Source organism: Solanum dulcamara, chromosome 12, assembly GCF_947179165.1.
Source record: "Solanum dulcamara chromosome 12, daSolDulc1.2, whole genome shotgun sequence".
NCBI lineage: Eukaryota > Viridiplantae > Streptophyta > Magnoliopsida > Solanales > Solanaceae > Solanum > Solanum dulcamara.
Window position 1 is genome coordinate 66152791 of NC_077248.1, and position 15860 is coordinate 66168650.

The window sequence follows — 15860 nt, forward strand, 5'->3', positions numbered from 1 at the left end:
GAATAATTGTCATTTCACCTTAATACTTATTGATGAAATATAGATATATCTTTGGGCTTTTCATTGGTTTTTCTTCTTTGGATTTTCATTCTGTGTTTGGTATTTGCATTGGAAAGTTCTACATTAAGATTTTGAACTTTGAGATATCTGGTTGGTTAAAGGAGAAGGAAGTAGTTACCGTTTCACGTTAATACATTATATCTCATTGGTATTCAACTATTCATGAACTAATCAAAAGTCTCTTTTATGTATTTTATGTCTCCTTTTCTCCAAAACAGTGAATTTGACAGATCTCAAAAGTAATGCACCAAACGTGCTCATGAAGGAGCCCGTTTGGATGGGCTTAAAAAAAATAACTTTTATGTATGAAATGTTTTTAGAACTTTGAAGTGTTCTTATGCCGAAGAAATGAGGAAAATAATGTGAATTTTAGGGTTAAAAGAATAAAAAGGGTAGTTTGAGAATTTAGTTAAAATATAAGGAATATAAAAGTAATTTTTATGGTCAAAGAAAATGGCTTTAAGTACTAAAAAAAAAAGTTAGGAATCTTAACTTTTCATTTGCGACTGACTTTAAGAACTTTATGACTTAAAGTTAGCATTAGGCAAATACCACAATAAGATAAAAAAGGCTTATGCCCATCCAAATGGGCTCAAGGATTAGTATTCCCTTTTTTCGCAATGTTCCAATTGTTAAGTATTCTTCCCCTTTTCTCTAATTAAAAATAAGTATTATTTTTTTAACATGGCATAATATATATAGAATATCATGTAGGACACATGTGCACACTCAAAGTTGAAAGTCATAGATGTCAGTTGAGGTTAAGTTAAATGACACGTTTTTTTTTACTACCGATCAAAGTTGTAACATTGTACTCTCTTCGTCCCAATTTATATGTTAACTTCTGAATTTCGAGCTTGAAACAAATCTTTCTTTTATCGTAATTTTTTCATATTATTTTTAAATATCTTGAATTATCAACTATTGTAACTTATAATATTTTTTACATAATTTTTAAATATGTAAATTTTATTTTAAAGATTTTACGTTTAAATTCATAATTAAAATTAAATTATTTGACTTTTAAAATTTGAATTATGCCACATATAAATTGAGACCGAAAAAGTTCATATGAGCTATCTAGGCAGCATACCGATCACATTTGTAAAATTGTATTAAATTGAAAATTTGCATTTTACGCAATACTCACAACCGAATCAACACCGACAAATTCCCAATTGTGAAGAACACAAATGCCGATCTGTAGCCCTTCATCTTCTTCTTCCTCTGGTTCAACAAAATCATGGATCCTTCACGGCTTAGCAGTCGGAGCTGCAGTAGCCGGAGCTCTCGGCGCTCACGCTTACCTTAGCCGATCCGGCAAGCTTCGGAGTCGGGTCATAGGTATCATACCTGCCCGTTTTGCTTCTACCCGGTTTCAAGGGAAACCGCTCGTTCAGATCCTCGGCAAACCCATGATCCAGGTACTTACTTACTTACTTATATAGCTGCATGAGTTTCAATTCAAATTATGTATAGTTATGAAGAATTTTGAAATGTTTATAACTACTTTGATTTGTTGCCCTTGAGCCGTGGGTACTTCGGAAATAGTTTTTGGTTTGCTGCACTTGAGCTGAGGTACTTCGGAAATAGTTTTTCATTTGCTGCACTTGAACCGGGGTATTTTGGAAATAGTTTTTGATTTGTTGTACTTGAGCCTAGGGTACTTCGGAAATAGTTTTTACCTCCGTGAGGAAGCGGTAAGTACTCCCACTTGTGGGATTTCTTTAAGTATGTTGTTTTTGTTGAGTCTGAAATGTAGTCGTAGTAATTTTTTCGTTTGGTGAGTGGAATTAGGTAGAAGTATTTTGAACTTAGTGACCTCAGAATTTTAGGTGATTAGATCCACCTTAGGAAGATGCAGAGTCAGGAGTCTGAAATGTTTATGGGTTCTGAAATTGTGTATGTTTTATATACTTGATTTTTGATATGTTTAACTTGAGGCGAGGGTCTGTCAAAATAGTGTCTCTACCTTTTCAAGGTAGGGCTAGGGGTAAGGTTTCATACACACCACCCTCCACAGACTCCATACTTGTTGGATTTCATTGGATATGTTGTTGTTGTTATTGGGTTATGAAATTTTCACTGAGATTAATGGGTTCATGATTAAATATCCTCGGGAAGCCCATGATCCAGGTACTTACTTCTATATCTGCATGACCTTCGATTCGAATTATGTATAGTTGAGAAGACTTTTGAAATGTTTATATGTGTATTGAGTCTGAAAATGTAGTAGTATTCTCTCTCTTGTTAAGTAGAAGTAGAAGTACATTGAACTTAGCGACTCTTGCAACTGAACTCATAGCTTGTTTGTTGCTGGGTTCGTAATTAAATATTTATACATATTTAGTAGATTTCCAAATATAAATACAGTATCTAGGCAAAAACGGGTTACTCCAAACCTGTATTTAATACTGTAGTTCTGCCCCTAACCTTGGTGTAGCCTGTTGTTTCCCAACGGAAAGATTCACATCAGGCATTATAACCTGCTCTTTGGCAGTATAGTTATATCGGATAATAAATGAGTTCTCTTTTTTTTTTCCTATAATTGTATGGTGCATGATAGTTTCCAATCGACTGACTGGAAGTCTAAATGCTAGCTCATCAATCAGAATTATTCGGAAAGAAAGTGATTATAGTCTTTTGAGTTGGTTGCTGATAGAACAATGCATAGTTCTGGTTCGTGGACTTCATTAGAGTGGTGAAATGAAGAGTAAACTGAGGCTTGTAAAAACATTGAGAAACTTGTTCCATCAAGACTGAGTTTTGAACAGTGCGCAACTGACCCTTGAGGATTTCTGGGTTATAAAAAGAAAAGGAACACTGAGAATTTTTTTTTGATTAAGGCAACTGAACCTTGAGGATTTCTGGGCTATAAAAAGAAAAAAAGAAACATTGAGAAATTTGTTCTTATTTTAAGGCCTTAGGTTCAACAGAGGTCAAGTTGACAAATTGCTTCATAAGAGTTTCTGATAATATTCACAGTTCTCATGCTTACCCTGGTCTTTGGTAGAGATCTGAGAATCTTAGTAGTTTTCGTGAATATTAACGATTCTACAGTGGTATAGCAGAAATGGGCTTTCCCTTCTATATGGGTAGCGGGATGTCCTATCATAGTCAACAGGTAACCATTACTTAAGTATCGCGGAACTTGGATAAAATGAGGCAGTAATTTGTCAAGTGAGAAAAGAATGCTGAGCAAACTACTAACGCCTAATGAAGCATAGGTTGTAAAATCAATGTTACAACAGAAACATCTCGTTTCACATGAATACCCAGGAATGTTGTTGGTCCTGAGTAATTATAGGTTTGCTATGAAAACTTAAAATATGGGACCTGTTATTGTCAGGAATAAAATTTCTAGATCCATTTATTGTTCTTGGGTGGTGCTTTCCCTTCCAACAATGTCAAGATCCCAAAAATCCGGACCAACTTCAAGCTGCTCAGAGGGTTCTAACTTTTGGAAATTTGTATCCATATTCCTGCTATTTCTCTCGTTTTCCATTTACCATTGGTGAAGCTTTGATCAAGTAACAGTGTAATGTAATAATTTTTTTGCTAAAAGAATCTGACACCCTCACCATATTCAAATCTTGATGGCAGAGAACATGGGAAAGGGCAAAGCTTGCTGAGACATTGGATCAAGTTGGTATGTATCTATTTGACTTGATTCAACCTCCTCTATAGGCGTACATTTTGCTCCCACGTCCACCATCCCCTCCCCAATTTATATATATATATAAGAAAAAAAGGCGTGGAAGGCGCTTATTTGGTTGGCTTTTTGACAGTTGTGGCAACAGATGATGAAAAGATAGCTGAGTGCTGTCGTGGTTTTGGTGCTGAAGTGATAATGACATCTGAATCATGTAGAAATGGTAAACACAATGCCATTTATTTTCTCAATCCTTTTTTTGCAAATTCTGGAAATTTTAGTTTGTGAATAGCTGATATTAGTTGTTAATTTTTAGGAACCGAGCGTTGTAATGAAGCTCTTCAAAAGCTTGGTAAGAAGTATGATATTGTTGTCAATATACAAGGAGATGAACCTCTTATTGAACCTGAAATCATAGATGACATTGTCAAAGCCTTGCAGGTAATTTCCTTTCTTGTTTGTTGTTATACGTTGGAGTTAGTTTCGTTTTGGAGACTGCATGTACTCATTTGTTGATTGGGCTTTAAATGACTAATAACATTACTTATGATTCCTGCAGGCTGCACCAGATGCGATCTTTAGCACTGCTGTGACGTCTTTGAAACCTGAGGATGCATTTGATCCAAATCGTGTTAAATGTGTGGTTGACAATCGTGGTTATGCAATATATTTTTCACGAGGGCTCATCCCTTATAACAAGTTAGTCTATTTTCTCCTAAATAGCTTGTTGCAGTAGCTGGTTATATCTTCCATTATAGAACCTGATCAACTTATCCAAATATTCAGGTCAGGCAAGGTTAATCCACAGTTTCCTTACTTGCTGCACCTCGGGATCCAGGTATCAAGTAGTACAATTTTTGTGCACCTATCAACTATTTTTTCCCCATTACTTTATATGGCTGAATTATACGGTGTCCTCTTATTTCATTCTAGAGTTATGATACAAAGTTCCTGAAAATATATCCAGAGCTGACACCAACACCATTGCAACTAGAAGAAGATCTTGAACAGCTTAAAATCCTTGAGAATGGATACAAAATGAAGGTAACCTGCCCTCATTTGTACATTTCTATGCTGAATATTGGTGTTTGAATGACTGGGTTAAGATCCATGAGGTCTCAAGTTCAAATTCTCGTGGAGGTGGTTCTTTGACCCGGACACCACGGCTATAAAAGAAATTACCGAGGAAGTATATTTCTCATGATTGTTATATAACTGCATGGATCTTCTTTTTTCTCTGCAGGTGAAAATAGTTGACCACGAGGCTCACGGTGTTGACACCCCAGAAGATGTCGAGAAGATAGAGCAGTTCATGCGTGAGAGAAACTTGGCTTAGAGCAAAATGAGTTATTTTGATGACACATATATATATGACTCCTAGAGCTATAAAGGTGGAGTTCTTCGGTTTCAATTTGCACTTTTGGATTAACTCGTCAATTATCTCTCAGTGTTAATTTCCGTGAAGAAAAACAAAGTTGGAACTGAACTTGCTGTATAAATCCTGCGAATAGTTCATACTGTAGAGTTATATGAAGTGTATGTTTCACTTAGGTATTCATTTGTTGTGGCAAGGTTGTGTATTCACATTCTTTCATATTTTAGCGTTAATTAATGTGTATTTATTAACTATGGTTTGGTGATAACATATTTGTGTATGTCGATTGTTGAGGTTGGGGCACCAAGCTATTTTGAGGTAATTTTTGAATGTGTTTGAGCTTATTTTTGTGTTGTGCCCTGCAACATTATGCAAGTACAGTAGTGCAACATTATGCAAGGTGGTGATTGTCATCATATTTCGTAATTAGTACCGTTAAATCTCTCTATAACATTGTAGTTTGTTCGGATATATGAAAAATTGGTCAGAAAATAAAACTTAATCCTCATAGTGAAATGATATATAGAGGATGATTGGTATAGACAAGTGTGACTCTTGAATGTAAGCTTGTGGCTTATTTTGAATTTCAGGAGTCACCTATTTTAATTAGGTAAATTACCTTTTTACACATATTTCCCTACTATATTTATTTTTATTCCCATCTACACCAAAAAATTTCCAAATTCCCTCTTTTTCCTTTCTCTCTCTATACCTCACTGATACATCCGCCTCTTCCTTCATCCCTGCCCTAATTTGCTCTAGTTAATTTGATACTCTTCAACCGTTAATCAATTTCAAGGTTCCAAATAAGGTATATTTTAATCTTTCCTTATATGTAATTTCACTTCATCCTCATTCAATCTGATTTCTCCTAAAATTTGTATATTTTGATTTCTTCTGAAAATCTTTGAAAAATCTTCTAAATTTTTATCATTTGCTTTCTTCTGTAAATCTTTCTATTTTTGTTTCTCATACCTTCAATGATACATATGGAATTCGTTCATGGTCTCAAACAGTCCAATAAAAATCAAGGAATTCTTGTTTCTCCTGGTTCTGATTCGTCTTGAGAAGGTTATGACGAAGTTAGATCCAAACATCGTAACGATCCAGCAGTGATGAATAAGCTACGTGAGAAATTGAAGTCGAAAGCTACAGTTAAACATGCACCCAAAGAAATAGACAACAAGATTGAAGGGGTTACAACACGCCCTAATCTCCCAAAGGTATGTGTTTAATTAAGTTTTTTATTTTAGAATGAAAATTTTGTGAAGGTTTTAATGATTCTGATACATATCATTTATGTATCAGATACATAATGTTTTTTAAAAGGAATTTTTTTTGGAGATTTTCTATTTCTGATACATCATGTTTAAGTGTCAGTTTCTGTTGTTTTAATTTTTAATGATTCTGATACATATACATTTATGTATCAGATACATAATGTCTTTTTCAAATGCAATTTTTTGGAGATTTACTATTTCTGATACATCATGTTTAAGTGTCATTTTATGTTGTTTCAAGTTTTAATGAACCTGATACATATCATTTATGTATCAGATACATAATGTCTTTTTCAAATGCAATTTTTTGAGATTTACTATTTCTGATACATTATGTTTAAGTCTGAGTTTCTGTTATTTCAAGTTTTAATGATTCTGATACATCTACATTTATGTATCAGATACATAATGTCTGTTTCAAATGCAATTTTTTGAGAATTACTATTTCTGATACATCATCTTTAAGTCTCAGTATTTGTTATTTCAAGTTTTAATGATTCTGATACATCTACATTTATGTATCAGAATATAATATATAACTGTTTCTGATACATCTTCTGTATGTATCAGAATCTCATCTCATGCATCAGATATTTTAATGCATATGATACATCGTATTTATGTATAAAGTTCAAGTTGTATTTAACCATTTTTATGTCAATGCAGGGAATGAAATACGTCATCAAGAAGATCCCGTCCCACCCATTGAGATTCGGAACGGCATATAGGGCTAATTTTCTTGATGATTTTGAATCATCAATAGGTGAAGAAGGTATAAAGTTATTTAGGCAATCCATATTTGGTCACTACTTAGATATGCCAAACTGCATTTTTCAAGGGCAAATCATCAAATGCCTCTTACTTCTTGAGGTAGACCAAAAAAACAAAGAAGAATTGCACATTCGTCATGTGCAGGGTAATATACTACGATTTACAATAAATGATTTTGCTATCATTACTGGTTTGTGATGTACCGGTAATATCAATGACTTTCGGTATTCTGATGACCAAACAAGTAGATTATTGTCTTTATATTTTCCTGGTGCCAAAAATGGGGTCAACAAAGCTCGTTTCGTTGAGCGTTTTCTAGTTGGAGGATGGAAAACAAACGAAGACGCTGTTCAGATGGCCATTCTCTATTTCATCCACACTTTTGTTTTTTTTCAACTAGGTGATGCACCTATATCAGTTGATGATTTTAAGATGGTAGAAGATGGTAGGTATGAGCAATATCCATGGGGGAAAATAACATTTTCAAAATTGATAAAAGGAATGCGTCAGGAGTTTTGAAAAGCCAAACAAATGTATTGTCTAGGCGGCATGCCATACGCTCTGAATGTTTGGATATATGAATGTGCATCTCAAGTTCCCTCTGAAATTGCTGTAAGAGTGGGTAATAAAATTTCCAGAATTCTTAATTGGCGTGTTGTCGCCGTGAAGCCAAAATTTGAGACCTTCATGTCTACCATCTTCAGTGAGGTACATGCTTTGAATATTATTCGTTTATGCACTGATTCATTATACATAAAATCTAAGATACATTATATATTCATGACCTTGATACAGTATAATTTGATTCATAAAGTAGATGTATCAGCTCATATATTTATGTATCAGGATATAAATGTATCAAGATATAATGTATCTGATACATATACTTTATATAACCTTTCTGATACATATAATTGTATGTATCAGAAACTCATTTATCAGTATTTACAGCTCATGAAAACTCTATCTTATGTATCAAATTATAATGTATCAAGAATTACATCTCATGATACATCTGCATTTATGTATCAGATAATGTTGTTTTTCTATCAGTTTATCATGTATGAAGGATTAATGTTTCTGATACATCATGTTTATGTATCAGCATTAACATGTATCAATTATTCAATTGTTTTATGACAATCAATCAATATTTTTTGCAGTATCCATGCTCCAACATTGTCCAATCTCAACATGAAATGGAATCTATTGTCATTCATGGCAGCCAACAGAAACCTGAAGCTTCAACATCGGCTACCAAGGTCAATTTCAGAAAACCTCATGAAGTCCCCGGATTTGAGGACTTTTCAACAACACCACCCACAGAATTATTAAAGAGATCCAGTCATGTCGGTGATACATCTTCTCCACCTCCTTCCAGAAGAATGAAGACTTCCCCTGCTAAAAAGCCAATTCAAGTAGAAACAGCCAACATGCACAAGGATTTCATACCACCAAATGAATCAGAAAAGCCTGTTTCTCCTGACAATGTACCAGGGGCGAAGTCAGCTATAGGAGGTGAATCTTTCGGTCATTCGGATCAAATTATTCATATGCAATTCAAAGCATTGAAGAAGTCCATAAAGAAGTCTCTAAAGAGATATGTAAGTTTTTAGTTTAAGATGTATCACATACAATATACTTTTAATTAGGTGATACATTCTGATTTTTCATATACATGTATCAAGGTTGACCGGAAATTCAAGCGTTTGGAGAATAAAATTGATTCAAATCACATTGATCTTTTGAAAGCCATCGACAGTATGGCGAACCGAATGACTGACACATCATCTCAAGTTAAAACAGATGATTTTGATCAAACATTCCATGTGGTTGAACAACAAGAAGCACCTACTGGATTGGAGGTGCATAATTTTGCAAATAAATCTGACCCACCCCAAAAAAATGACAAATCTAATGTCCAGGAAGATATTAAGGTACATACATCATGTAATATTTGATATTTATGCTTTTAAACTTCTGAATACTTTTCATTGTCATATATCAAATATAAATGTTATTATGTTTTCAGGGACCTGAATCATCCACCATGATAAAACAGGTGGACAATATATCAGAACAAAATATTTCAGCAGATGTTCCAGAATTATTTGATCAGCAGGTTTATTCTGATACATTAAAGGTAATGTATCAGAAACAAATTGATGAACAATTTGATGCTATATATATATTTTGTATAAGCTCAACCTCTTTAAATATATATATATATATAGACATTTAGTATATATATATCATAAGTAAATGTTATTATATTTCCAGGAAGATGAACCATCCGTCAAGATACAAAAGGTGGATGATGTATCACAACATAACATTGTAGCAGATGATGTATGATATCTGCAGATTTTTTATTAAGTAATTGATTTTTTAAGATAATGTATGATATCCGCAGTTTTTTATTAAGTAATTGTTTTTTTAACATTTGTAAGAATCGAAAACATTAATTTTTACACCACAATTGAAGGATGTATCAACACACCAAATGGAACCACAAAGAGCAGATACTGATCAGCTTATTGCTGATTCTGATACATTACAGGTAATGTATCAGATACATTACTGAGATAAAGTCAACATTATTAAGTTTTTTAATGACGTTATACATTACGTGTAGAACACTGGAAAGAAAGATGGAAGAGTAGCTGATGATAAAACTGACAAAGTAGAAGAGCAAGTTGAGGAGATTGAAAAAGAAAAAATTAAACCAAGCACATCAGAATCCAATACTTCAGTACCATTTTCGACCGAAACTCTAGATGTGATAGATGCTCTAATATACGGACTTCCATTACCAGCCATGTCATTGACAGCTGTTAGTCATGAGCAAGTTCAGGATGAATGTCTATTACGCGATAGCCAGCTACCAACCACTCTTCCATCAAAAGCCAATGTATTGTCTGACGATGCGAAGACACCATTTCGAAGAAGCAAGATTCCTTCGAAGATCTTACAGTCGCCGTATCTTTCAAACTTTGGGTCGAGTGAAAAGGAAAAGGAAAATTTGTCAGCTGTTATGCATCAGACACACCCTTTTGAAGGTTTTGGTATATGCTATCATCCCCCATCCGAGCTTGTCACAGACTACTCTCAATGGATAGATAAAGGACTACTAAAATCATATGGCAACAAGTAAGTATGATATATTTAACTTATACCCATACAAGTTGTGTATTATATTTGTTATGTTATTAAACTACAAGCTTCCATTCAGGAATTCGAAGGAGGATCATTACAGATCTAAGTGCTCTTCATTCGGCTTTGAAAAAATGAACTTTGTAGTGGCATTTCCTAAAGATAAGAACTGGTTCTACCTAATGTCACAGCCGAACAGATGCTGGAACGATGAGGTAAAAATTTCATCATAAATAATATGATACAACTCATACTTACTACCTGATACATACATATTAATGTATCTGATACATACATAATCTGATACATGATGCTAATTGTTATATAACTAATACTTTCTTAAAATGTGCAGCACATCGATGTAATATTTTACTACCTTCGGAAGAAATCGAAGATGCAGTTGAGCAATCAGTATCGATATACAACGACAAACTACATTTTCAAAATTTACATCGAATATGCACACACACGCTACTATCACCTTCCACCTAACATTTCTACACAAGAAGATATGGCAAGGTCCACTGTTACAGCTCATCACGAGAGATCCGTGAAGAACATAATAAGAGGTTTCTCAATATCAGCCGGTTTGCCCTGACATTTGGTAGATGAGGTATACATTCCAGTAAACTGCGACAGGGGATTTTCATTGGGTTCTTGCGGTAGTTATGTTGAAAGAGAGGTTGATACGTTTGTATGATTCATCGCCTAGACGAAGAAGTAACAATCATTCCCTAGAGATCCAAAAGATAGCAGCAATGCTACCAACATACCTGCAAGACAGTGGTTTCTTTGACAACAACGAACGTACTGATTGGTTGTCTCTTGATTCATACAAGGACAAATCAATCGGTAACATGCTTGAACCACATCACCCATTTGCAGTTGAGTATGTTGAAGGAATTGCGCAACAGGGAAGTGACAGCTTGTGAGTATTAACATCGGTTATGTATACCTAAATCATTCATATGTCAATTTTACTTTTTTTAAATTTGTGTATTCCTTTCTTTGCAGGGATTGTGGAGTTTTCCTGGCCATTTGTGCTGAATATCTTAGTGATGGAGTTTCTATTCCAAATACTGGACTAAACGCTAAATTCTTCCATTCAAGATATGTCGCACTCTTATGGAGATATGGTTGTCAGAAGGCCATGAATGGTTATGTTAGCGATAACGACGATCCAAAAAAACCTAGGAGAGACATCTCTCCAAGCCAAGGAGAACTGATTGATGTCCAATAGTTTTTTTTTTATAGTAAATATTTTAAGTGTTTCTGCTTCTTTTAATGTATCTGATACATAAACTGTAATGTATCAGATTTAATATGTTTTAATATTTCCATATATCAGATTTAGTATGTTTTCCTCTACTGTCAAACTCGAATATAAAATCAAAGTTTATATTTTATATTCTACTGTATCAAACTTGTATCGAGTATAATATTCATAAGTGTCACATTTTGTGAATTCTGATACATGAATCAAGATTTATTTATTATGATACATCATGCACATTTATCAGATTCTCATTTCTCAACATTTAATGATTCCGATACATTAATTTTTTGCATAAGAATTCTATGTCTCAAGATTTAACGTATATGATACATCTTGCTTATGTATCAGATTCGTATTTATCAAGATTTACTGCATATGATAATCTACAAACTATATCAAATAAGATCTTATGTATCACCCACAACTCTTGCGTAATTATGGTTGTCGAAAAGACAAGAATGTTTATGTTTGGGAAAATAACGATCCAAAAAATAAACCATGTGAGATTTCATTAATCCAAGTCAAGGCGAACCGATGGACGTCCTGTATTTTATTTTTAAAAAAATTGTAGCAATAAAATGTACTAATCTTGATACATATCAACTGAAAAAAGATTTTTATATTTATGTCACGTGTCAAACTCAAATATAAAATATAAAAATAGATGTTATTATATGATTCAAATAGAATGTATACCGAGATACCACAAACATCATATCTATTTAGGAATGAAATTACAAGTCTTTTTGTTGTGGCCTTCGTGGCCACAACGTCCACAAGAATTTGTGCTACTTGTTATCTTCTCACTAGCGAACTTTTTTCTCCCTTTCTTTGGTCTTCCTGGCATCCTTTTGTATATTGGCGGCAAGACAAATTCTTTCAAAATTTCCTTCGGAGCAGTCCAGTCTTTCTTATCTGGCATTGGAACCATTGGTAATTCATAAGTATTTGCCAACGCCTCTGGTTTGTAGTAATCAGAACAGTATGGGTGCAGGTCAGTAATGTTCTTGCTCTTCAACACTGCAATTGCATGTGGACATGGTATCTCGTCTAGTTGAAATCTACCACAAGTGCATGTTTTTCTCTCTAGACACACAATGTATCTTATACCTAATTCGTAAACAGAATAAAGATAGTCTGATGAAGCAACAACCTGCATAAATTATATTTCAAATATATGTATCAGTACTGCTTCCTCACATACACAACTATGTATCAGAACTGATGTAAAAAGGTAATAATTATCACAGGATATACATAACAGATGAATCAACAGCCAGTAAGAAATAAATTTCACATATATGTATCAGAAAGTATGTATCAATTACAAAAATGATGTATCAGAACTGATGTATCAGTATGTATTTTAAACATGTTATGTTTATATGTGTCAGTACTTATGTATCAACTACACATTTGATATATCTGAATTGATATATCAGTGTATAATGAGCACAGGCTATACCTGAATGACGAAGCAACAAACTGATATAAATAAACTTCACATATATCTATTAGTACTTATGTATCATCTACACAACTAATGTATCTACACTGATGTATTAGTATATATTTAGAACATGTTATGCATAACTGATTAATCATCAGCCTGAAGAAAAATAATCTTTACATATATGTATCAGAACTTATGTATCAAATGTAGAACTTATGTATCATAATTGATGTTTCATTATTTAATTAGCACATGTTATACATAACTGATGAATCATCAGCCACCAAGAAATAAATTTCACATATATGTATCAGAAAGTATGTATCAATTACAGAAATGATGTATCAGAACTGATGTATCAATATATATGTATCAGAAAGTATGTATCATGTACCAGAACTGATGTATCAGTATATATGTATCAGAAAGTATGTATCGTGTACCTTCATTCTCGAACACTTGATCGTGTTTGAAACTAGGATATCTTCGAATTTTCTACCCAAAGTATGTTTTGTATAAGATGCTATTTCCCTATTTTTGCAGTTCCAAGAACCAAATAACATTCTCGTTTGCTCCAAAAAGTCAATTATAGGCAGCTCTTGTGCTTCAACAAGACATCCATTGATACATTCTGCGATGTTAGAAGTCATCATTCTACCCCTGTTGACAGTGGCATGAACCCTTGACCACTTTTCGTATCCTGCATTTTTTAAATATTGTGCCACCCGTTGATCGATTCTTTCAACTTTGGCCATTAATTTATCGACTTCATCTTTTCGGTATGCCTTGACCATTGAATAGAAGATGTCACTTAGTACAGCTTTGCTCCTTCTGTATTTAGTACACACATTTTTCCATATATGCCATATGCATGCAAAATGAGGAACATTGGGAAATACCATGCTTACACTCTTGATTATGCTTTCGTTCCTATCTGATACAACACACATATTGTCCCTCTCACCAAATGCATTCTTGAAATTCTAAAAAATCCACGTCCATAATGCATCATTTTACGTATCAACAATACCATACGCCAACGGCAATATGCAACCTAATAAATCAATAATAGCGATACAATAGTTATTAGAATTCATCAGAATCACAACAAATGTGAAAAATGAGATGACACAGTGTTATTCAATAAGAAACAGTATAAGAAAGTAATACATGCCCCATCAAGTGTGCTAGCTGATACAAACATCCCTTTATAAGGTCCATCAAGATGTGCACCGTCAACAACAACTACTGGTCGACAAAACTGAAACCCCCTCATCAAGGGCCTTAACGCTATGAACAAATACATGAACTCATCAGTAGATGACTTGTGCATACTTATGTACGAATTTGGATATACGGTTTTTAGAATATGTATGTATACAGGCAGCTGTCTATATCCATCAGTAGGTTTTCCCCTTAACATCTCCAAAGCATGCTCTTTTGAACGCCATGCCTGTTGATAGGTAATATCAATTCCATACGCTAATTTAATATCCTCTCGTATATCATTAGGGGTGACAATTCTCTTATGATTAACCAATTTAGGTGCTGTAAATGCACTAACAAAAGCCTTTGTAGCATGAACTTTGTTGAAAATCCTATCTCTCAGTGCACATGAATGTTCACTATTGAAATATCTAACTTTGAATATATCGGATTTTTTCCAACATGAAGCTTTCATTCTCCAACAACAGCCGTCTGAAAGGCATACTAACACATAACTGCATTTGTATAAAAAAATGACATGTATCATACCAATATTTTTTCATATATAATATCAACAAATAAAGTGACATACTGATAGGAAGTGTGTCAACCCATGTACTTGATACATGCTTCTTTGTATGTATTATTAAAAAAAAACATCTGATACATAGAGTCATATGAATCTGATACATACTGACAGCATTATTATTATTTTTTAACTGAGTTACAGAAATAGAGTTTTGATGTATCATGACAGGAAAAATTATTTTATTTTAAGAATGTATCAGATACACACATTCATATGTATCTGATACATACTGTTGGATAATATCCAACATCAAAATTTCCAAATGCAGAATATGCGCATACCTTTTACTGTCGGGTCTTTTAATCTTGAAATTAAATTCATTATTGATTTTGTATTTGGCCATTACATCAACTAGAGTTGCTTTATCCTTATAGAATTGATTCTCCTTCACTTCCGCACCATTTGTATCATCTATGTAGTTCGTCAACTCCAATTCCGCTATATAACAATTTGCAACATTACCAGATTCTTCTAAACCAAAAATGTGGGACTCATTCGCATTTGATTCGGCACAAACGATTGCTCCAGATGTATTGTCGAATGATTTTATCTCACATCTTTTTATATCAAAGCTTGATATGCACAAGGGATAATTCACGAAACCAGGCTCTTTCTTCTTCAACTCTATGTAAAGATTAACACCCATATCATTACGAATATATATTGACGACGAGTTACCTTCAACTATGTATCGGATTTCAATTTTTTTCTCTGATTCATCCACACTCAATTCAGCAGTGATTGCTGCTTTTAGATTTGAGTAAGATACATTATCACCGACAACGATTCCATCACTTTTGTATTGTTCATAAGTAATATCGGATTGCCAAACTCCAGAATGTCTCAGTAGTATCGGGATATTCATATCAATTAATTGATGAAACGCAAAGTTTGCTTTGAATTGATGCTCTGTTGTTTTCCTTGGAGTCGATGCTCTGACTTTTGGCTTCAAAATTCATGTACATAACTGTCGCCTTCTTTAATAGATCAGTAATTGATATAAAGAGCCAATCTTTTATCCATAAATAGCTGATGTGCATTAACT

General features: G+C 33.7%; 4 protein-coding genes across 4 annotated transcripts; 3 read left to right on the plus strand and 1 right to left on the minus strand.

Moving 5' to 3' along the window:
• Window positions 1–1145: 1145 nt before the first annotated feature.
• Window positions 1146–5429, plus strand: LOC129877344 (3-deoxy-manno-octulosonate cytidylyltransferase, mitochondrial-like). The gene is made up of 8 exons (XM_055952837.1): window positions 1146–1484; window positions 3664–3709; window positions 3849–3935; window positions 4029–4153; window positions 4272–4411; window positions 4499–4550; window positions 4646–4756; window positions 4956–5429. The coding sequence occupies exons 1-8, from the start codon at window positions 1254–1256 to the stop codon at window positions 5046–5048; spliced, it is 885 nt and encodes a 294-aa protein (XP_055808812.1). The 5' UTR covers window positions 1146–1253; the 3' UTR covers window positions 5049–5429.
• A 742-nt stretch (window positions 5430–6171) lies between these two features.
• On the plus strand, window positions 6172–7370 carry LOC129875526 (uncharacterized). Its single transcript, XM_055950825.1, has 2 exons — window positions 6172–6310; window positions 7034–7370. Exons 1-2 carry the CDS (start codon window positions 6203–6205, stop codon window positions 7334–7336), a joined length of 411 nt encoding a protein of 136 aa, XP_055806800.1. The 5' UTR covers window positions 6172–6202; the 3' UTR covers window positions 7337–7370.
• A 2586-nt stretch (window positions 7371–9956) lies between these two features.
• Window positions 9957–11531, plus strand: LOC129875859 (uncharacterized). Its single transcript, XM_055951081.1, has 5 exons — window positions 9957–10288; window positions 10371–10506; window positions 10677–10878; window positions 10931–11219; window positions 11306–11531. Exons 1-5 carry the CDS (start codon window positions 9957–9959, stop codon window positions 11529–11531), a joined length of 1185 nt encoding a protein of 394 aa, XP_055807056.1.
• A 754-nt stretch (window positions 11532–12285) lies between these two features.
• On the minus strand, window positions 12286–13814 carry LOC129875510 (uncharacterized). The gene is made up of 2 exons (XM_055950788.1): window positions 13464–13814; window positions 12286–12720 (listed from the first exon to the last, which is right to left on the minus strand). The coding sequence occupies exons 1-2, from the start codon at window positions 13812–13814 to the stop codon at window positions 12286–12288; spliced, it is 786 nt and encodes a 261-aa protein (XP_055806763.1).
• Between the last annotated feature and the right edge of the window lie 2046 nt (window positions 13815–15860).